Source organism: Salvia hispanica, chromosome 1 (assembly GCF_023119035.1).
Source record: "Salvia hispanica cultivar TCC Black 2014 chromosome 1, UniMelb_Shisp_WGS_1.0, whole genome shotgun sequence".
Taxonomy (NCBI): Eukaryota; Viridiplantae; Streptophyta; class Magnoliopsida; order Lamiales; family Lamiaceae; genus Salvia; species Salvia hispanica.
The window spans coordinates 11,774,020-11,796,080 of NC_062965.1; the positions used below are offsets into that span (position 1 = coordinate 11,774,020).

Sequence of the window (22,061 nt, forward strand, 5' to 3'; positions counted from 1 at the left end):
GTAAGTGGGTCATTTCTCTTTTTAGCAAAAAAATCATCTCTCTTACGTTATTCTTCACTTACTTTATTTTATCTTCACTCCTCTACTTTTCTCTATCCACTTTAACTCTTTAAATATCAATTCTTTAAATCTTGTGCTCAAAAGAAATGATTCGTTTGTCTTGGGACGGAAGGAGTAGTAGAAAAGATGAATAAAGTAAGAGAAAAAAAAAATTATTAGATGTTTTAAAATAGAAAAGAGGAATAAAGTAAAAGAGAGAAAAGATTAGTGATTGTTTTAGATTACAAGAGGAGTATAAACTATAAAGTATGAGAGAAAAAGTTGTTGAATATATCAATTATTTCCTAATTACTTCCTTCGTCCCACAAGAATATGCACTTTTGGTTGGACACTAGTTTTAATGCATAATTAATAAAGTTAGAGATAAATAAAAGAAAAGGTAATTAAAGTTTTGTTAGTGGAGTATGTGTCTCACCTCATTAGAGAGATAAGAGTATCTAAATTTAGAAAATGCATATTCTTATAGTACGGACTAAAAAGGGAAGGGTTGATACTCCAAAAATTGTTGTTCTACCAACCTCCAAACGTTTTGCTCTCCAGTCTCCTCCCCGGTTATTGGTTGTGGATGTGCCACTGATGCACCTCACTTTGCCAAGTCTCATGTTGAGCTATTGCATTGCATTTCCTGATTGATTTTTCATGGTCTAAAGTTCCAAACAGGTTCTCCTATTTTTAACCTCCCCTTCATCCCTCTATCTTCCCATCCATAATATTTTGAAGGAGCCATGTCTCAAGGAAGTATAAAATAGATCTAAAAAATAAAGAAACATGTCCGTGAGAGGATCTAGGGAGAAAATAAACATTATTAGCTACTCTTTCCATCCACGAACCACGAACAAGAGTTTTGCTTTTTTTTTCTAGCACGTGTTTGAATAGATGTGTGTTGAAATTATTAATATAATATGTATCACATTTTTATATATTATTAATTTTATAATGAATATGAATTGAATTATTAATAGAATGTGATGTTTACTTATTATTTATAATAAAAATAAAATGATAATTCTATTAACCGACCAATTGACAAATATTTAGGGGTGATAATGAAAAATGAAAACGTGAATTTCTGAAAAACAAAAAGCACGCGCCCAAGTAATTAATGTTACGTACATACAGAGTCATGTTATGGTAATACTAATCCATTAATAATTAATAAATTTCAATTTTGTGTATAAAAATTATCAATACAAAGATATAATTATATCAATACAACATGTAAATTTAAATATCAACTCAAGGACATAAGTTTATCAACACAAGAAGATTGATAAATTTATATCTTTATGTTGATATTTTCAACGTACAAAATTGAAATTAATTATTACTTATTATCGAAAATTAGTTAATATTTGATCACACATCCGTACATGGCATATACTAATACCTAAACTATATAACCCCCTCTATTCATTCAAGATCATCGATATACAAATAACGTTTACCTGCTAATTACTGCAATATTGAGAGCACACAGTTATTCTTTTATAATAAGAGCATCCGCAATGGTCGGCTAGCGACCGGCTAGCCGATTCGTCGCGCTGGCCGATCGGCTAGCCGAACCATTGGAGTCGGCCAGCGCGAAATCGGCGAGCCGATCGGCGTGGGCCGGGCCGATGCGCTGGCCGCCATTGTGGCGGCCCGATCGGCCAGCGCCGAATTTTTTTTTTTTTTATTCTTTTTTTTAATTTTTTTTTAATTCTTTTTTAAAAAAAATTTAATTCTTTTTTAAAATTTTTGAAAAACTATATAAACGCGATTTTCTCTATCTCTAAATTTGTGTATAAGAGCCACATCTAGCGATGGACAACAACAACTAGCCCAATACAAAATTAAGACCTAAAACAGAAACATGTCATACCCCCGTTCGGCTAGCGGCAAACTATAACAGATTCAAGGTGGCTCGTGTGTGGAAGCCCGGATTTTTTTTTATTATGTTATTTTTATGATTTTTAGTTAATGTACTTTTTTTTTATTTAAATAAAATTAATGAATTTTCCCGTATATGTCTCGTAAATTTAATTCCGTATTTTAATCGTAATTTTAATTCCGTAAATGTAGTATATTTTGAATTATTTTTATTGCGGCTAGCCTATGGCTGGCCTAAATCTGATGTGGCAGGTAGATTTTTTAGTGTTACTGACGTGGCAGAGGAAAAAATGACTGGCCTATGACTGGCCTATTGCTGGCCTAAGCACCATTGCGGATGCTCTAAAGCACTCGAAATGCTTCAAGAAAAAATATAGTTAAAATAATGATGAGTACGCCTATAAGGTTTAATAGAATCCTCGTGCACGAGTGATTTTGTTGTTAGAGATTCCGAATCTTTCAACATAAAAACAAGTTTATAGTGTTTCGAGTTTAAACTAAAAAAAACAGTCCAAACTATTATGGCACGGCTCCAAAGGCATTTTGAGTGAGAATCAATGGATATCATGATTGAACATGTGTACATATAATTAGGTTTTATTATGTGGTGTGGATGGTAGGATTCATTTAAACTGAAGGGGAGATTGAGAGGAAAATTAGTCAAATTTAATTACTTTAATTAATGTCCTTCCTTTGTTTCAAGGTAACTAAGTCATATTTTTCTCGGATCATTTCAAGATAATTAAGTTTTTCTTTTAAATGGAAAATCTTATTCTCTCCTGCTTTATTACTGCTCTTATCTATATTATTATCTCTTACTTTACTATCATTTTTATAAAACGAGTGCAGAAAAATAATAGAAAGCGGAACAAAAGAGAATTTTTTTTCTTCTAATAGTTACTAATACTATGTTTCATACTTTATTCTTTCTCATTTTAACCTTTAAATATTAATTTCTTTAATCCAGTTTTTAAAAGAAACGTCTCAACTATTTTGGGACGGAGGTATACCTCATTTGCCTTGCAACAAGAACTACTAATTTAGATATGTATATATGTCGTGGATGTTTTGGTATTCATGCGTTACAATCATATTAGAGATAATAACAATATGAATAAATAGAACATCGTCACTACAAAAAAATCGAATTATTTTCTTGATTGTGCAAATTGCTGAACTGGGATAAAAGTTATTCCTAGTCCCTCCTTGAAATCATCTTCGTTCCACTTTTCTGCCTCTCTGTGATGGATTGGTTCAACTTTTGAGATTGCTTCCCAATTTTCTTTGATTTTGACACTACCATCATCATACTTTCTTAGTCTATCTATTAATTTTCTAGCTTTACAATCTTTTTGTCTCTATTAAATTTCTAGCTTTAATTTTCTTATATATGTGGTCATTTCTTAGTCTAATTACCCATCAACTAGCTGGCTGTATGATTAGGCAGTAAAAATCAGTCCTACTATTCCATCCCAAATCCTGGATAGCTTACCTACATTCTATTTTCCAATAACTCTTTTCTTATGCGTAATCATCTTCTTCTTTTCCCATATCTCCAAAGATCTCTCTCTCTCTCACACACACAGACACACATTCTTGCTTTTCTTGAATTGAATTATCGGAAAGTGACATACAAAACCATAAACAGCAAACTCTATATATCAACCACTAATACTTATAGCATCAAGTTTGTATTTAATGCTCTAGTTCAAAAGTTGAAAGCTACTATCCCATTGCAAATACAAGAACAACTATTTGAATAATTCTCCTCCTATTAAATTGCAGCAACTATTATATGCAGTGTGTAGTGTGCAATGAAAGTGTGTGTTGTGTGTGTGTGTGTATTTCATTCAATTCTTACATCATTTGTCATCAAACATAGGAGGATTGACAATTTCATTCTATTCCTTTCTTAATTTCATTCATACTTCATTCTATTCTACCTTCATTTCATTCCATCGTACCAAGAATGACCATAAATTATTGCCTTTGTGTTAAAACATCTAGGAAAAAAATGAAGCCCAGCATGATTCGGAGAATCCCTAATACTTATTTAAACTGATAACTCAATACAATAACAGTCATGAAAAAAACCGACTTAAATAAATATCCGTGTTCATCCATCCTCAAATACAAGCAAATTATGGAAGAAAAAAATAATTGAAAAACAATCTTCAATGAATTTCCCCTTGAATGGTTGTAGCCGTTTTCTTATATTCCAGCCAGCTTTCTAGGTTCGAACTTCGAATTCAACTACTCATTTTCGCAGCTGAGCCTGCGATATTAACACCACTCGGAGATGAACACCGTCATCATATCGTCCTATCTTCGAAATAGGAAGCACAAATACCACAACAGAGCATCCGAACACCCACTCACAAATTCACCCCCTAACTAACATTGACTCTTTTAAGTAAGGAACAGGACTCGGACAACAGTTTGCTGTAGCTATACGCAAAGCACACGCATCATAATAACCTTAAACCAAGATGCTTCCAGTGATAATTTAGATGATACCTGATGAGTGGCGACAGAGAGTCGCTCAACAGATATGTAGGGGAATATCCGAATATATATGAGACCACTGGGAATGCAGTAACCAACTCTAAAAGATCTTTCACTCATCAATATTCCAGATTAGACTGGAACCTTCTCCTATTTGGAGGGCCTTGTCTTGTTCGTCCTGAATAACGGGGATTTGGGTTTTCCGAAGCCAATCCTCTTCCCCTATCTATCCTGGACTCCCTTCCATCTGCTGGCCTTCTCGAAGCACGTCTGTTTCTTGAAGCATTATCCTTTCTGAATCTTTCCTCTTCATCCAGCAATGGTTGAAGCCCTTGCAAATCTGGTTCAGGAGTGTACCCGATTGGCCTTTTAGTTTCATCCATTCTCCTAAAGGTAATCGATATCCTGGTAAAAACACAGGGTAGGCATCAAATTTTGGTAGATTGTGTTGGAGAGAAGAAATAATCAATCTTCTATTTAACAATACCTTCTGGAAGGGACGGCTGGGATGCAATGTTTAGCCACATCAGCTCCATTTCCATTCAATACAAGAACAGATCTGGTCGGAAATTAGGGAAAGAAGATTTAGATGAATTGAAAGATCCAGAATAAAATAAATGTGTAAGGTCCATCATATACTTACCCAAGTGGCAGGGGAATCGCAAAATCACCTTCAAATTCACCAGGGCCAGCTATTTTCAAGTTCGACCCAAAAAGTATATCACACTCGCTAAGAAACGAGACTGTACAGAATGGCCTAACAAACTCATGATTGTCAATATGAGGCGGTATACAGTCCCCTTCTTCGTAGATATTCACGATACAGCTATCAGGCACACAAGAAGACGGCAAAACATGCCACCGGACAAGCCTTTTGATCATAACCTTGAACAAATGAGGCAACGGATCAACAATTTCAGCCTTGAGGATGCCTGGTGGATTTCCCCTTTTATCCTGCCATCCAATTATCATTACTATGGAATCTGATAGACATAAACTATTGAAACCACTTAAACATTATTTGCATATCAAAAGCAGCATTCCGGGGCACTTACTGTGGCATAGTTGTAACAGCAACCGAATTGAAGAGTTATACGCCCCTTCCCTCTCATCCACTTCTGAGGAGCGGTATATGTGCGCGCTACAATCAAGTACCATACAAAGAATCTTAATCAGTACAGTGCCTCAGGTAACTAAAAACTACTCTTAACTGTGGCAGAATAAAGATACTGGAGTATATCAGTTTGAACCATGGAACGGATCATATCAGTCATCAATGGTGTGGATCCAAGAATCCATCAGTGTAGGGCAACACTAGAAAGCATGAAAAGGGAAGGATTCTATTTTTTCCAATAATAAGCAGGAAACACCACATTCAGCCGAATGTTCTAGATATTTCATTGATGTACAATTTCCCAATATCAGCCACCTGTTTTGCATTAAACTTCTTTCTTTAATATTTTGAATCCCCACAATTACTCCTAACATCTACATAAAAAGAAGTTGAAAGTAAACAGAATAAAATTCCCTACTGCTTAAAAATCAAAAGCAAATACAGGACTATTTTATCAAGTCAACTCAATATTCCGGCAAAAGCATGGCAGAAAATAGGGATACTACAGTAAAATATCAACCGTTGTGTGACTCTGAAAATTGGTCATAAAAGGCCACAACAGATTTTGTCAATTTTTAAATTCCTTTATCTAGTCCACTCAATGCATCAAGTCATCAACTATCTCATTAAGCATATAAGTTACAAAGGTAATCATTCTTTAGCAACCAAAAATGAAAAAAAAAAAAAAAACAGAAACTCTAACAATCATTATATTCAAGAAATCCTGAGTGAGTTGGAAAGATTGAAACCCAAGACTTTGAACCAAATATAGAATCCTGGGGGAGCTATATCTTTCAGCAAATTATTGGAGTATATAATGCATGTAAACAAGAATGGTATGCAATATTTTGTAATGTAAGTTACAGAATGGTAGATATAAATCTCCCTTCTACTACACGATTATACTTACTTATTCAAGTTATTATATATTGCATAGATGTGCAAAAAGGTATACATCTAATTAAACCTTATATTAACATGGCATCTTCTACACTATGAACATGCATGTATGCATATTGAAAGCGAGGTATGAGATATGCAATTCATTCTAATATACACATTTACCCTCAATATATATGCCTATTTAAGAACACATTTGAAAATAAGAAATGGAAACCAAGAGTTATAAAACCATGTTTCCCTTAGTAAGGCATTTCACTTTACCTAACGGGAAAATGGATTTCATTACAAAGTAATTAAATCGACAACATAGATCACACAAAAAATAGAGATATGCTCATATAATGAGTCTTTGATATATAGGTATTCTTAATTTCTTACGATCATCATAGGCAAGGTAACTCAAATATTATAGCTGAACTAAACACATAATATATCACTCAATTATGCGATAAACACTCACATTTCAATTTTCCATTCCTTCCCATCTCTTCAAGCTCCTCAACGTAACTAACAATTCTTTTCTGCTCTGCTGCACTGAAGACAGCTTTATGTAGCTCCAACCCATCTACGATGTTTACAAGCTTTCCATTGATCCTTTCCAAACATATAAAGTCCTTTTTCCTTTGGACTCCAGAGAACCGAATGTATTCTCTCTGATCCCTTGACAATACCACCTTTGGCTTAGCTACAGCCACGGAGGTTCCCTCTGAAAAAGAATCATTCGCCTCAACAAGCCCATTGCTATCCTCATTGTCTTCTTCTGCTGCAAGCTCATCCTCCATAGCCATATCTGCCCAAGACTTTTTAAACCTAGGGCTTTGTTGCCGTGCTGAGGAGTTTAGCACTTCGCTTGTAGACGATGCTTCAACAGTCTGTTCTGATAATCGATCCGCCTCATCCTTCCAACTACCCAAAGAATGTGAATCATCATCATCACCATCATCATCATCATAGTTATCTGCACCGTCTTTTGCAATCCAGTCCGAACGGGCACTACAGTTACCCGAATCTTCCTTGCAGTTAATACTTGGTGTAGAAACAGCAGCATCCCGTTCTACATACACAAGTTTCAAGCTTAATTCAGTTGCTAAAAAAACTCACAAACTTGATAAAAACCTATCGATTTTTAGAAATTCAGGGGAAAAAAACTCTAATAAGTTACAATTCAGTCAAAAGAGGAATAGAAAAATCGAAATTCAGAGGAAAAGTTAAAAAAAAAAAAAAAATCACAATTGCGGGCGTGAATACGTTTGAATAGCAAATATAAGCTGGAATTCCTAATTTGAATAGCCGAGAAAGATTCAGGATTTTATTGGAGAAATCTGAAAGGGAAAGAGAATAGCTTTAAAGAGTAGTAGTAACAATTAATTAGAGCAGCACATAGACATATGCAGGGATGATTAGGAGGAAATGGAGACCTGTGTGGAGAGATCGGATGGTGTGGGAGATGGTGTGGGTGCAAGATTGGCAGAGGCCGCGAGCTAAGAAGGGCAACCAATTGGACAAAAATTCGGCAGCGATGCGGACTTCGTTGTCGTCGTAATTGAGGAGGAAATCGTCGGGGTTTAGAGGTTTGGCGTGGCCAGTCATGGCGGATGAGTCGCTGCAGAGTCACAGAGAAACAAAGAAAGAGAGGTAGCTGAGTCAGTGGAATGAGTCTTCCTGTCAGATTCATAATCATGGTATGTATGCCAATTAGCTTAATAAAAAGTACTCCTACGATTACTAATTTACTAACATAACAAAACCAAAATCCAGCTTGTAATAAATTAATAATACTAGTAATTTAATATGGACTAATAAAAGTAATGAAAATATATACTAGTGCTATTCATATTTATTATCGGTAAAAGTTTTTTAGTTATGAAGTGCTCTCTTTGTCCATACTTAAATAACCGGACTTTAAGAAATTAGTGCTCTTTATGCTATATTCAAAATAAAATACTAAGTAGTACTTTTCTTTTTTGAATTGTCTCGTGAAAATGATATATTTTCTAAAATGAAAATATCAACATTTCTTTTTTGTCTTTTTCTATTTAATTCAGAAAACAACATTATGCTTAAAAGCAATGTTTCAATATTAGTGGAACGAAATACTGATTCATTTATTACTATTAAAGAAAATTCATTTGTAAACACCGTAAAATGATTAAACGAGCCAGTATTTCAAAGGTGAAGGGAGTAATACATTTACATAATCAAAATCCCATGAGTATATAAACTTAAGTGCATAGTGGCACTGGCATGAATCTTTTTATGGTCCATAATTCACATAGTATATAACCAAATCACCGCATTATCAATCGCTAATAATAATAATAACTTGCAGGTCCATTTGATAAATGGAATTAGAAGTGAAATTGAATTGGAATTTGAGCATTCACCACGAAAGATCCTTTCAAATGGTCTATCTATCGAGGCCTATCTAACTTTCCATTTCATTTCCACGTCATCACTATTTTTCACACTTCTATATTAAATATGTTATCAATTTAATTAGATTAAAACTTAAAAATAATACTCCATCTATCTCATGTTACTTGCACTTTTCATTTTGCATCCTAAATTAGGATTGATTTTTTAGTATAATTAAATTAATATTTTAAGTGTATTGATAAATCACCTAATATAGGAACACTTAACTAACCCAATATATTAATTAAATACTCTTGTTCTTACTAAATATAGAAATAGTGTAAGAAGTTTGGGACGAGCCGAAAAAGCCAAAATCAAAAAGTGCGAGTGGTTTGGGACAGAGAGTATAATACTTGAAATAAATTTTAATTGATCCCAATATGTGACAAGTATTAATTAATTAGATGAAAACCTAAATTAGGTCATCTCTTATCTATAGTCCATTTATTTAATGAAATTATTGGCCCACTAATAAGCCCAATAGAATTAATAAAATTAGTTTAAATATACATTAGGTTACATTTTCTCTTCTTCCTCAACTAGCCGTATCTTCTTCGTCTTCCTCCAACATATTTCTTCTTCCTCTCTTCTTTCTTTCTCAGCAAACATAAGAAAAAAATCGATCATAGGGCCGATCATTGGCCCTATCACCACAATGGAGGGCCGATCGACGGCCCTATGGGATCGGTCATGGCCGATACACCCATTTAAAAATCGACCATTTTATTGTTGAACAAGTTACAGTAGAAGTAGAAGTAGAAGTAGAACTAGAACTAGAACTAGAACTAGAACGAAGGGAGTATTAAAAGTTACATTTACCATTTTTACCCCTTTGCATCATTATATTTGATCTACGAAATAAATCCAAATGAGACGTATATTCATTTGTCCGAGAACTTCATATTATTTGACTTTTTATGAATAAATTTAATTAAATAAATCATTTGTGGCCTTAATTCTTAAATACTATTGGGTACCAATTTTGGATTATGGTATGGAATAAGGGTAATTACATCATACATAAAAAAAATATTACACCAGTATTTCAAATTAATATAAAAAGTTTTAAGTTAGTATATATATACTCTTTCCGCCCCATTTGTTGGCACTAATTTCTTTTTTCGTCTGTCCCCAATTAATTGACACTCTTACTTTTTACAACTATTTGGTAACGAGCCTCGCATTTCACTAACACACTCAACTAACATTTTATTATAAAATTAATGCATAGTACTCAATATATAAAAATAGGATATATGTTCCACTAACTTTTTCCACCCACTTTTTACTACTCCCTCCGTCACACAAAAGATATCACACTTTCCTTTTTAGTTTGTCCCACAAAAGATGTCACATTTTCATTTTTAGAAAAAGTTCTCTCTCACATGAATATAGAAATAATATTTTCTCTCTCCATTTAACATTCAAAATAAAATCTCCTAAAATCTCGTATTGTCCCACAAATGTAATATCTTTTGTGGGACGGAGGGAGTATATTTTTTGAAACGCATATCAAGTCAAACGTTGTCAATTAATAAGGGATGGAGAGAAATAGAATACTATACAAAAAATTTGATTAATATATCAAATTAATACATTCCATCCATTAACAATGTTACTTTTTCTTATTTTTCATACTAAATACACACCTCATTCAAATATTCTGTCCCTGATGATAATACAAGGAATATTATTGAGCTGCAGATAGCAAGCCCGAATAAGGAAAACTGATCTCCAGCTCTCAGGACTTGTCAAGTCCAATGGCTCAGCCTTAGCACCCCAGAAGACTACTTGTATGCCGTCTTAGATACCAGCCGTGTTACACACCCCCATGGCAATTCCTGCTTATCTTGGAGCCACATCCATATGGTTAATGGCAAATCCAGCTCTTCCAAGTCCCAAAAAACCAAGGGCCAGTGACGCACAGAGCACGACCCCATTAGGCGTTCCAAATAAGGGGAGACGAACCAACGCACACAAAGCCACCATGAATCCCACTGTGTTTAAAAGCTTTCTAGTTTTAGTCACATTATTCCCCTGGTAATCATGTAATCCACCATAATCTCACTCTCACCAATATTTAAGAACAGAAACATGTTTAGACAAGGAACCCATTTCTTGAAGACCTAGAATAGGGGTGGAAAAAAATACCGACATACCGGACTTACCATACCGAAAATACCGATTTTTCGGTATACTGTAGTTTTTGGTACGGTATCATACCGTACCGGAAGTTTTCGGCATTGTAACGGTATCAAATATCTCATACGGCGACGGCGGTATACCGTGGTATACCGAATCTTCGGTATGTACCATACATGCGATATACCGCAGTATACCGAATCTTCGGTATAATATGCAATATGTATAAACTTAAAATATTTAATATACATAATCTAATTAAATAGTACTATATAAAAGACCTCAAACCCTACTTTCAAATTTAATCCCTTCGCCCACATCTCACGTAGATTCATTTGGCACATATTTGAACAGTAACCTAAACTGTGTCTCATTTTATACTCCCTCCGTCCCGTTTTAGTAGTCCCGGTTGAGTTGGACACATGTTTTAAGAAAGTGTTTCAGTGTGTAATAAATAAATGTTGTAATGGATGTTGGGATCCACTTTTAACATTTTTTTACTTACTTTGTAGGCATTTTTTTTATTAGTTTATACCAATAGGGACTCCTAAAGCAGGACATTAGAAATTGATCAACCGGGACTCCTAAAGCGGGACAGATGGAGTATTTAATATTAATATCAATAGTTAGATTATGATGATATCATTAAGTTTAAGTTTAAATGTTATTTTAAATATTTTGGGTATAGGTTTGGTTGTTTTAGATTTGGATTTGAATTGTTGAAGTTTTATTGTTTTGGACTTTTTTCAAATAGTTGAACATTTGAAAATGTTACAGTATTTTAAATATTTTGGATATAATTTGTTTATAACATGTATAACGGTATTACGGTATACCATAAATGTACGGTATACCGCATTAACAAAATGATAATGGTATTGAAAATTATCATACTGAATTATCGGTATACCGAAGTCCGGTATACCAAAAATTCGGTAAGGTATCAGTATGGAATTTTGTCATATCACTACTTTCGGTACGGTATGCGGTATGACACTCTAGGCACGGTATACCGTACCGATCCACCCCTAGCCTAGAAAGCCAATTCATGAGTACATAAAGAGCATAGTAAAAAGTAAAATTATTTGCAACTATTGCCCAGATTGGCAAGCTGAAGATTATCCTCTTCCATGGAATTTTAACATGACATAATTTTGGAGTGAATAGGATGAGAAGTTTCAGAAAAAAAAATAAAGTATTAGTGATTTTAGACCGAATATACTAATTTGAAACACTAATTAGGACTTTTGTATGATATATGCTTACTCAAAACTTTTTATACACTAAACCCTAAAATTATCCCTAATAAATGAGATTCAACTATTTTTGCATTAATATCAATCGAATACAAATACTTCCACACAATAATACTTGGTAACACTTCTGCTATAATATTAAAGAAGACGAAGAAAAGGGAAAAAATATCCATAGTTCGTCAAATACTGCAAATTACCATCAGCCGCAGGCAGGCAACCATGATTGAATCTACAATACACTTCCAAACAAACACATCGCACCGCAAACAAACACATCGCACTGCAAATATCTGCAGTCTTCTTATTCCCTTGGTGGGAAATCACACGAAGCACAACACGCTCTCGGGGTTCACGACTCTAAGCAACACTTACGGGTTGAACAGGCACCTCTCTCATGCTTTTGCACCTGCAAATACAAAAGGGGCTATCGTAAACTCTCAACGAAGGTCAACTCGGTACCCCAAGTCCTCTTCATTCGATCACAGTCAGAAAGGTAAGAATATTTTAGTGAAATGAACAAATGGTTACACAAAATTAGGATCTACTCCAAAGTACACTTGGTATTGTTCAGGAAAACATGGGAAACTGGGAACAAAAGGGCTAATACTTTCCTAGCTTAGGATGTTACTCAGCAGTTTTATTATCTAATATGCAATCAACTTCAGCTTGAATTACTCACCTATTACATTGTTCTCGTGAGGCATAATTGTGATTATTGCAATTTGAACACATCCAATCCCCATCACGCCATTGCTTTGCTCTGCAGAGTACAACAAAGAAGGTAACCTTCAGGCATTTAAAAAGGTACTGTGAAAAATGAAGTCACTCCATGATTTTGTCAAATTCTATCAGTGTGTCACAAAGAAACCTAGGTTTGTGTATCTTACTTCTATATCAATATTACATTGATCATACAAAATTTGTGAGCATTATAAACTCAGTTTACCTTCAGTATTTTAAACTATTGCTCCAATATATGTGATTTCATTTGTCAGACAGATTTGTAGATGAGTAAAAGGAGAAAAAAAAAGACTAATAAGGACGGACGGAAAGGTAGCAGAGATACAGATAACCTTAAACTTAACAAAAAAAATGTGAAATTAATCAATTGCTGCATCTATAAAGCAGTCCTCTAAATTTACCCTTTCCCAACGTGTGCAGGTGCTGGTGCCAGGCGAGATACTTGAAGGTTAACTTGCCAATTTGGAGGAATTGGGGTATTAACACTGTGCATGGGAGTGTACATACTGTTCACTTGACTGCCACCACGACTTTGGAATGGGTCAAGCCCTGAATTTGGTTGCTGGAGCCCATATGCCTGTTAGTCATCAGATAGGACAAGAACGAAAAATAGCACCAAAACAATATAAACCGGGAACTATATCTGCTAGGAGTATATAAATTAAAGCAGATCCTAAAAATATATTCCATACTTGTCCAGCATTCAGTCTCTTATTATCAAAGTTGTGAGCAAATTCTTCAGATGCCAGGCGTTTTGTTCCATGAGCTTCAACAGAAGAGCAAACACAATATCACTAGTTTGTCCGGATAGTAGATCAGATCAGGACAGTTAGGTTACATCAAATATGAGTGCTGATCAAAATGTATGCTAGTAATAGAACAATGTAAGGTCAAAACATTATGAATCAACCCAAATATTTGGTGGTTGGAATAAGAGATTTGAAGTATTGCAACATATATGCTATGATTTCATATCCTCAAAGCCAAAATGAAATCTAGTTACTTAATATGATTCGAGTCCAGTAATGTACCTCTTAAAAATGAGTGTTGTCCGAAAGTTAAGTATTCATGTCGATTCTAGGTAAATCTCAAAATAGAATGTGGGAAGAGAGAAGCAAGTATTATGTCCTCTGTATGACCGTATCTTTGTTCAATGAATGATACATTAAAAAAAGTTCAAGATTTGTCAAGGGGTATAGGATATACCATTATTTCCTCACTATATGATTGTAAGCTCCAAACCATTTCCACATTTTATTATTACAATTTACTGTTCTCCGCAAGTTTAAAATGAACTCAACAATAGCCAATTGTTATGATGGCGTATGCTTCCCTAGATTTGAAACATAACGAAGTTTAAAACAAAAAAACACGGATGAATTGTAGGACTGATAAAAGATACCGCCTCTTCACATGGGTTATCTATAAAATAAAATAAAGGAAATGATATGCTAAAGGTTTCTTATCATGTAGAAAACCAAAAAAACTAAAACTATCTAGTCATGACAGATTTCAAGTTCATCTCCAATTAAACCATATATGAACCAACATCAGGTATGCTCAAGGAAAGGAAGAAAATGTATGAAAGCAACAATATACTAGAGGTCTAGAGCCAATGGATTCACTCAACATTATTGATTTGGAGAACACTGATATTACTTCTACTTTTAATCAGATTTAGCTAACAATCTTATACACACACCTGTTACAGGGCTGCCGAGAGATGCAGGTGCTGATATTGGTGCAGGGGCATTGCACTTTTTGCACTGCAAATGTAAAATTGAGATGAATAGGCTACAAGATTTAAATTCAATGAAAATGCACAACTCTAGCACTCAAATTCATAATTACATTTCTAATAGCAATAAGGTTTTCATAAGGAACATAAAGATGGGAAAAGTAACAGATCATTTCCTATTAAATTTCAAAGTCAATACTAGCAGCGAACTGCAGGCAATTAACATATTGATAGCAAACCTCCTCTCAAACTCAGCAACTGAGAGTTAAGGCGGCGGCTGCTGGAAATTCACAGGAAATGAACAGGGAGGAAGAAAAACAAATGAACAGAAAAAAGTAATCTCGATATTGCACTAAACTGATGAACAGAAAATAAAAGATATTCCTCAATTGAGGCCACCAGTAAACTATTGTCCTAAACTCTAGTAACTTTTAAGACACAGCTCTTCCATTGAGAGCTATTTATAACACTACAGAAAAAGACTCCTGAACTCCTAAACCAACTCTAACTCTAATAGATAAAACAGATCTCTAATAAACTACTAGACTCTATCAACAACCAATAAAGAATAAACAGATACAGATAACGCATAGAATTGCAGGGGACTATCCCTGTCAGTAACACAGCTGAATGATATGAATTATATATCTCTTTTCTTTTCAATAACTGATTTTATATCCACAAATCTGAGCAAAATTATCAGCCTGGGTGCTTACTGCTTACTATACTTGTGCATACCTGTAAACGTGAGGAATAATTGTGGAAACCACAAGTGCACATCCAATCACCACTACGCCATCCATTACCATTAGGAGCTGGTGGATGTAGATTTGCTTGGCTAGGATACGATAGTCCAGATATGCTGCCTCCCCCCAAGGGCCAATTAGATACTGACAGAAGTCCATAAAGATCACTAGGCTGGTTTCCATATTGATTGGCCCCTCCAATGGACCAATCAGAGTTCAAAGAGATTGATGGATGGATAGATCCAACATTCACCATTTGTTCCATTCCTCCTCGGGCCCTGGCAAAATAAGTTGGATGAGTAGGGACAGAAGCTCCGGGGATTGCAACTGCCGGCATTGCTGCTAGCTCCTTAGGTTGGCCACACTTTTTGCACTTTTCTCTTGATGCATAATTGTTGTTAGTGCAACCTATTGATCCATTGCACACACACGCAACCCAGAATGCAGCCACGAAGTAGATACAAGCGAAGAATACGCACGCCAACCCGCCATCCAATACCAAAATACACATACACAAAACATGAAACAACTCAACCTAATTGAAATCAACTTCTTCATTATTGTAAGAGACATGCTAAATTGTACAGCACTTGGTGAACAAATTAAGAGATTTTAACCAACAAAGATATGAAACATTGGCATGTTCATCACATATTTAGGACTTTCCATATGGAAATGAAAGCGTCACATAGTAAAAGGTGGAAGCATGAGAGGGATCATATTGAAACATTAGCAGTATTTGTGTAAACTGGAACAGATAGTAAAACATTAAGTTCATGGTATGTCCTCACAGAAAACTGCAGAAATTCATACAGCACATTAGACCAAGTACCAACTAACACTGTCACTACCAATTGTCACCTTTGAGCAGGATCCTAGAAACTCAATACACGAAGACTAAGTTCAGAAAATCTGATTCGGATAAAACCATCACATCTAACTGTATAAGGAAAATAAACAAATAGAGAGGGTTTTAAAGTTTTATATAGTGTTGTAATTGTCTCTTGAATGTTTGGGAAACTTAAATGATCATTTAACAGGCCTAACACCATCTTAGTAATAACCACAAACAGATGAAGAGCCTTTCAACAGCAATTAAACTAAAATTCACTTTCATAATCATATCTCAGCAGTAAGTACAATTAGACAGTTCCCACATAGTACTATATCTACTAAATAATTATCAGTCAGCATATCAAAATCAATTAGGTTCACAATCATCACTGACTACATTCAAGCATGAGCTGATCACTTCCAAGTTCGCGAGCTAGATAAGTGCAGCAACAAAAATTTACAATATGATGATAATCGCTACGGATTCTATACCCAATTCAACTCCACGAACAAAAAATCAGGCTTAAAAACAACTTCCGTTATCGGATTTCCGAACGGAGCAACACAATCAAATAGCAAAGGAATACGACAGTGGACAACATACCGGTGCAGATCCAGTCGCCAATCCGAGGAAGCCACTTGGAATCGGCAGGGGTATTGGTGTCGACGAGAAGCCGCGGCTGCTTGCAACGATTGCAGAAGGATCGGAAGGCATAGTTCCTATTGTGGCATCCGCCGCACTCCCAGTCGCCTTCTTTCCCGCCGCCGCCTGCCATATCCTTGTTTCTATACGTTAATTTTTCCGGCAACTAGCTCACGGTCTGGTGGAAGCTGCGGCGAATGTGTCGCTTTAAATTTGGGAAATCTCAAATCGCTGTATCTTCAGCTATCATTTAACTGTGACTTTGCACTCTAACCCTTTACAACTTCTAATTTTCAGATTGCACCCCTTAATTTTAAGGTTAAAGGATTGACCAATAAATAATTTGGATATAGATAGTGAATTTTCCAAAATAAACATTTTAATAAAAGTTGGTTCAAATGGAAAACTGTGGGATTTTTAACATAAAAAAGAAGAGTTAATATTATGGTTTAGTACAGTTATTGTCTGATTATCAAATATGGTAAGTATTTAGATTTATTCTTTTTTAAGGTAATGTTTATTGAGAGTTGATTATAGTTCGAACGTTTTTGTGGACCTACCAACAATTATCTAAAACAAAAATTCAGAAAGGAAAAATTGTCAATTAAATAATACTAACTTGTGGTTGACTTCTAGTTAATGTTATAATTTATAAAATTAGCTAATTAAAATTAAAATTTTGATGAAATTAGTTATTTAAATCATAAGGGGTCATTTGATACTACCTTTTACTACTGATTCATACTAGTCTCTGGTCAAATATAAATATTTGATACAAAAAATGTGTTTCTCGCGGCCCATGTAAATACACGCTTCTCAAAAAAGCCCGACACTTTTATCATGAATATCCCGATTATATTATCAGCATTCAGGCCAGGTATTTAAATCTGCATCAATTATCGTGTCAAGATTATATGAATAATTGACTTCATTGCCCTCAATTTCATTCTTCCCAAGCTGATTTGCCCTACCATAATTTCTCTTTCTTGCTCAAACACACAGCTTGTGCGCAGTGAATGAAAACAGGTTAGTATCTCGTTCAATTTTTTTCTATCCTCATTCAACATTCTCGCGGATGTTGTTTTTAGGGCTGAACTAATTGCAGATTTCACTCGATTCGTGAAATTTTCAAGTTTGAATTATCTTCCCCCGCTTAGCAACTCTTCGATTATGCTTGCTAGAATCCTTGACACATACGATGAGTTAACCATATCTTCCCCTCTGCCATGTGTCTATTACAGTCATTTGATTTGTGTTGATGAATGTTTCCCTAAATTAATATGTGGTTTATTTTTTTATTTTTTTCAAATCTGTTCATCATCGCAGCAGAGTGTTTATTTGGTGATTTAACGAAGATAGGATTATAATCTTTTGGGATATGTTTGATTTAATTAAATCAGTTAAAACCACTATGCACGATTTTAATTTGAATTATTTGCTAAATGATGCAAATTGTATCCAGATTGGTTTAATTGATTTAGTTTTAGATTTTTGAGTTTTTCGATTGGTTGAATTGAACTAGTTTGCCAATTTATTGGTATTTGGTTGGTTTAATTGAACTAGATTTCATCCCTGCATCAGCATGTGTTGGCTTAATTGAAGAAGAGTGAGGTGTGGTTTGTGCAATTGCAGTTTATTTGTTTTGTTTTTATTTTTCGTGTTGGGTTGGTTTATGGTTTAATTGACGTAGATTTTTCTTGGTGGAAAATGCTTGTGATTACTCACTTAGATTCAATTCTATCAATGCAGAAAGAATTTGAATAGTAGATTCTGATATAGCCATAGTGATGGAGCATGCCGATGGACTGGGAGCTTCGCTGTGATAATCGTTGATATTATTCGCCTACATCAATTGCGCATTACGTGTTGCTTTCATACATATGGCATGTTGGAAGTGTCAACTGGGATTTCGTGAAACTTACCGTCTCTCCGACCTCAACCACGTTCAGCAAGATCTTCCAAGAAGCAGGCTTGAGCGGGAACTAGAGTAAAAAAAAGCGGCAATGCAAATGAGGAGAAAACTCAATCTATATTTTAGGTCAATATGAGAGCAAATAAGGTAGAAGCAAATTAGATTGGGGTAAAATATGTAAAGTAACAAGTCAGTAGTACAATGTCTTGTCTCAGACGGTGCTCTATCAAACATATGTGAATGAAACCAGGTAAAGGTTGTTTCTTGGTTAAAGTCAGGAGGAGCTTGATTATAATCTTAAATATTTTCTTGAGAATATATACATGGTAAAAGTATCAAACACACCCTAAAGTTTTAGTTAACTTTTGATTCTGGATAATATATCATTATTCTATATTATGATGGTCGATTTTTAGATGATTATTGGTGAAGATAAATGATGAAAAGTATAAAAATTACAATTCGTTTTATCGCAATTTTAATTGCACAATTGAGAAATTTACAAAAATTATAATTTAACTAACTGATTTATAAATTATAAGACTAACAAAAGTCAACGATTTAAATAGCAATTTTTAGACATAAACTTTATTATAACGACTTTGAGGGATATACGTAATTATGTATGCCGTGATGTAATCTGATACATCGATGACACTTTTCCTAAACTCTAATTTAATTAAAGTCAATGCATGCAACTAGAATGATTTTTCGTAATAATAATCTTGAAAATTATTTTTAAAAAATCAAACAAAACGATAAATAATTATTTTATTATTAGTATGATTTCAAAACCGCTTAAGTTGTGATTCAATTCAATTTCAATGAGTTAAGAATCGGCATCGTGACACGAGAGAGAGAGAGACAAAACACAGCAATGGGAATATATGGCAACAAGGATTCCACTTCCTTATTTGTATCGAGAAAGTGATGATTCACTCTCTCCAAAGACAAAGCCGTTTCGCCACTATCCTTAAACTAGAAGACCGTTCCATATCCTTGCAATTCTGCCCCTCCAAAACCAACTGCGCTGACTGTTCCATATCGATTCTAGGTATGGATGCGGAGAAGCAGAAGATGGTGAAAGGGTGGAAGTTGTGGCTCACTCTTGTGTTCATCGCAGCTCTAGTCATGGCCGCTTCTTACATCACTCTCCGCAAAGAATTCCGATCCTTGAACCTCTTCCATCATTCCCCGCGGCGCCCGGATCAGGCCGTTGCAAAGTACGCCGAGGCTCTCAGCATCGCATTGCTCTTCTTCGATGTCCAGAAATGTAAGTGATCATCAGTTTATTATACATGTTTACCAAAATTCATCTATCAATTTTCACAATCAAATTTGTTTATAGGATAACAGTATAACACTTATATATTGCTTCCAACTTTAGCTGGAAAGCTGGAGGAGAGTAGGATTAGCTGGAGAGGAGACTCGGGCTTAGAAGACGGGAAAGAGGAGAAGTTAGACATGAGCAAAGGACTCTACGACGCCGGCGACAACGTCAAGTTCGGGCTACCGATGGCCTTCACCGCGACGATGCTATCCTGGGCGATCCTCGAGTACAAGGACCAAATCAAACAAGCCAAGGAGACGCACCACGCCATGGATTCATTGAAATGGATCACCGACTATCTCATCAACGCCCATCCCTCTCCCAACCTCCTCTACGTCCAGGTCGGAGACCCCGACTCCGACCACAAATGCTGGCAGAGACCGGAGGCCCCCGCGCCGCCCCGGCCTCTCACGCAGGTCAACTCCTCCCACCCCGGCTCCGACGTCGCCGCCGAGACAGCCGCAGCCATGGCCTCTGCATCGCTGGCGTTCCGGTCCAAGGACTCGGCTTACTCGAGATTGCTTCTGAAGCACGCTCGGGAGCTGTTTGTGTTTGCGGATACCTACAGAGGCTGTTACAGTGATAGCATCCCGCAAGTGCGGAGCTACTACAACTCCAGCGGCTACGGCGACGAGCTCCTCTGGGCGGCCGCCTGGCTCTACCACGCCACCGGAGATACGCAGTATCTCCGCTACGCTACCGTGCAAGGGAACTACTTTGCTAACTGGGGAGCGAAGACGTGGTTTAGCTGGGACAACAAACTCGCCGGAACACAGGTGCTGCTCTCTCGTGTCAGCTTTTTCGACTCGAGAATCGTTAGAGGCGAAGAGAGTATCGCGCTGCAGCTTTACAGAAGAACTGCCGAGCTCGTGATCTGTGGGCTTCTCCCGAACTCATCGACAGCTTTTCAGAGAACAGAAGGTTCGCTTCCCAAAAGACCTCATACTAATGAAAAAAAAAATTAAAGTACTTATATATTACTACCCCCGTCCCCCAAATATTGACACACTTTGACCCCGCACGGGTTTTAAGAAATGTAATAGAAAGTGAGTTGAAAAAATTGGTGGGAGGTGTGTCAACTTTTAAAGTATTAGTTTTATAATAAAATGTGAGTAGGAATAAGTTAGTGGAATATGGGGTCCACTACCAAAAATGGTAAAAAGTGAAAGGTGACAAATTTTCAGGGATGGAGGTAGTAATTACTTGCACATTTTCTAATTCGTGGATACAGTGCAGGTGGGCTTATATGGGTGGATGAGTGGAATCCTATGCAGTACGCTGTGGGGTCGGCATTTCTAGCGCTGGTATACAGCGACTATATGGTGGCGACCGAGACGAGAAACATATACTGCGAGGGGGAGCTATACGAGCCACAACACGTGCGCAGCTTTGCCACTATGCAGGCGGATTATGTGTTGGGAGGAAATCCGATGCGGACGAGCTACTTGGTGGGGTACGGAAGCAAGTACCCTGAGTATGTGCATCATAGGGGTGCTTCGATCCCAAGGGATGCGACCACGGGTTGCAGTGACGGATTCATATGGCTCAACTCAACCACGCCTAATCCTAATGTAGCAGTTGGAGCGCTTGTAGGAGGGCCGTTTCTCAATGATACGTACATCGACTCAAGGAACAATACTCGACAGATGGAGCCAACCATTTACAATACAGCACTCTTGGTTGGTCTCCTGTCCGGCCTCACAACCACTTCACCACTGCTTCGTTCCTTCTTATAGATAATGCACACTAAATACTACTTCCTCCATCCGCCATTAAGAGTCTCATTTATGAGCGGCACGGGTTTAAGAAATGTTAAGAAAAGTGGGTGGAAAAATGTTAGTTCAATAGGATTC

The 22,061-nt window shown here is 36.1% G+C and overlaps 3 protein-coding genes across 5 annotated transcripts; 1 reads left to right on the forward strand and 2 right to left on the reverse strand.

Moving 5' to 3' along the window:
* Positions 1-3,959: 3,959 nt before the first annotated feature.
* Positions 3,960-8,119, reverse strand: LOC125201504 (RNA demethylase ALKBH9B-like). 2 transcript variants are annotated; one of them, XR_007172915.1, is made up of 7 exons: positions 7,870-8,119; positions 6,912-7,505; positions 5,490-5,575; positions 5,078-5,388; positions 4,922-4,993; positions 4,447-4,839; positions 3,960-4,204 (listed from the first exon to the last, which is right to left on the reverse strand). XR_007172915.1 is itself a non-coding variant. In XM_048099650.1 (6 exons), the coding sequence occupies exons 1-6, from the start codon at positions 8,039-8,041 to the stop codon at positions 4,554-4,556; spliced, it is 1,521 nt and encodes a 506-aa protein (XP_047955607.1). In that variant the 5' UTR covers positions 8,042-8,119; the 3' UTR covers positions 3,960-4,553. The 2 variants fall into 2 exon arrangements, 1 of the variants encoding a protein (XP_047955607.1); XM_048099650.1 differs by having other exon boundaries at positions 3,960-4,839.
* Positions 8,120-12,318: 4,199 nt separating this feature from the next.
* Positions 12,319-17,197, reverse strand: LOC125201182 (ranBP2-type zinc finger protein At1g67325). 2 transcript variants are annotated; one of them, XM_048099165.1, is made up of 7 exons: positions 16,928-17,197; positions 15,482-15,897; positions 14,708-14,771; positions 13,698-13,771; positions 13,407-13,582; positions 12,944-13,024; positions 12,319-12,670 (listed from the first exon to the last, which is right to left on the reverse strand). In XM_048099165.1, the coding sequence occupies exons 1-7, from the start codon at positions 17,097-17,099 to the stop codon at positions 12,622-12,624; spliced, it is 1,032 nt and encodes a 343-aa protein (XP_047955122.1). In that variant the 5' UTR covers positions 17,100-17,197; the 3' UTR covers positions 12,319-12,621. The 2 variants fall into 2 exon arrangements, with proteins under 2 accessions (XP_047955122.1, XP_047955123.1); XM_048099166.1 differs by having other exon boundaries at positions 13,407-13,567; positions 16,928-17,196.
* Positions 17,198-19,842: 2,645 nt separating this feature from the next.
* LOC125211073 (endoglucanase 2-like) lies at positions 19,843-22,030 on the forward strand. Its single transcript, XM_048110796.1, has 3 exons — positions 19,843-20,151; positions 20,266-21,129; positions 21,445-22,030. The coding sequence occupies exons 1-3, from the start codon at positions 19,935-19,937 to the stop codon at positions 21,942-21,944; spliced, it is 1,581 nt and encodes a 526-aa protein (XP_047966753.1). The 5' UTR covers positions 19,843-19,934; the 3' UTR covers positions 21,945-22,030.
* Positions 22,031-22,061: the final 31 nt, after the last annotated feature.

Excerpts from the sequence above, each read along its gene's own strand:
- LOC125201182 (XM_048099165.1), bottom strand. The coding sequence starts at position 17,099 with ATGGCAGGCGGCGGCGGGAAAGAAGGCGACTGGGAGTGCGGCGGATGC. Across the intron at positions 13,772-14,707 it reads TCTCGGCAGCCCTGTAACAG|CTCATGGAACAAAACGCCTG; the intron begins GTGTGTGTATAA and ends CTTCTGTTGAAG. Across the intron at positions 13,583-13,697 it reads AGAGACTGAATGCTGGACAA|GCATATGGGCTCCAGCAACC; the intron begins GTATGGAATATA and ends GATGACTAACAG.
- LOC125201504 (XM_048099650.1), bottom strand. The coding sequence starts at position 8,041 with ATGACTGGCCACGCCAAACCTCTAAACCCCGACGATTTCCTCCTCAAT. Across the intron at positions 7,506-7,869 it reads CATCCGATCTCTCCACACAG|AACGGGATGCTGCTGTTTCT; the intron begins GTCTCCATTTCC and ends TTGTGTATGTAG. Across the intron at positions 4,994-5,077 it reads GCGATTCCCCTGCCACTTGG|ATCTGTTCTTGTATTGAATG; the intron begins GTAAGTATATGA and ends ATTTCCGACCAG.
- LOC125211073 (XM_048110796.1), top strand. The coding sequence starts at position 19,935 with ATGGATGCGGAGAAGCAGAAGATGGTGAAAGGGTGGAAGTTGTGGCTC. Across the intron at positions 20,152-20,265 it reads CTTCTTCGATGTCCAGAAAT|CTGGAAAGCTGGAGGAGAGT; the intron begins GTAAGTGATCAT and ends TTCCAACTTTAG. Across the intron at positions 21,130-21,444 it reads AGCTTTTCAGAGAACAGAAG|GTGGGCTTATATGGGTGGAT; the intron begins GTTCGCTTCCCA and ends GATACAGTGCAG.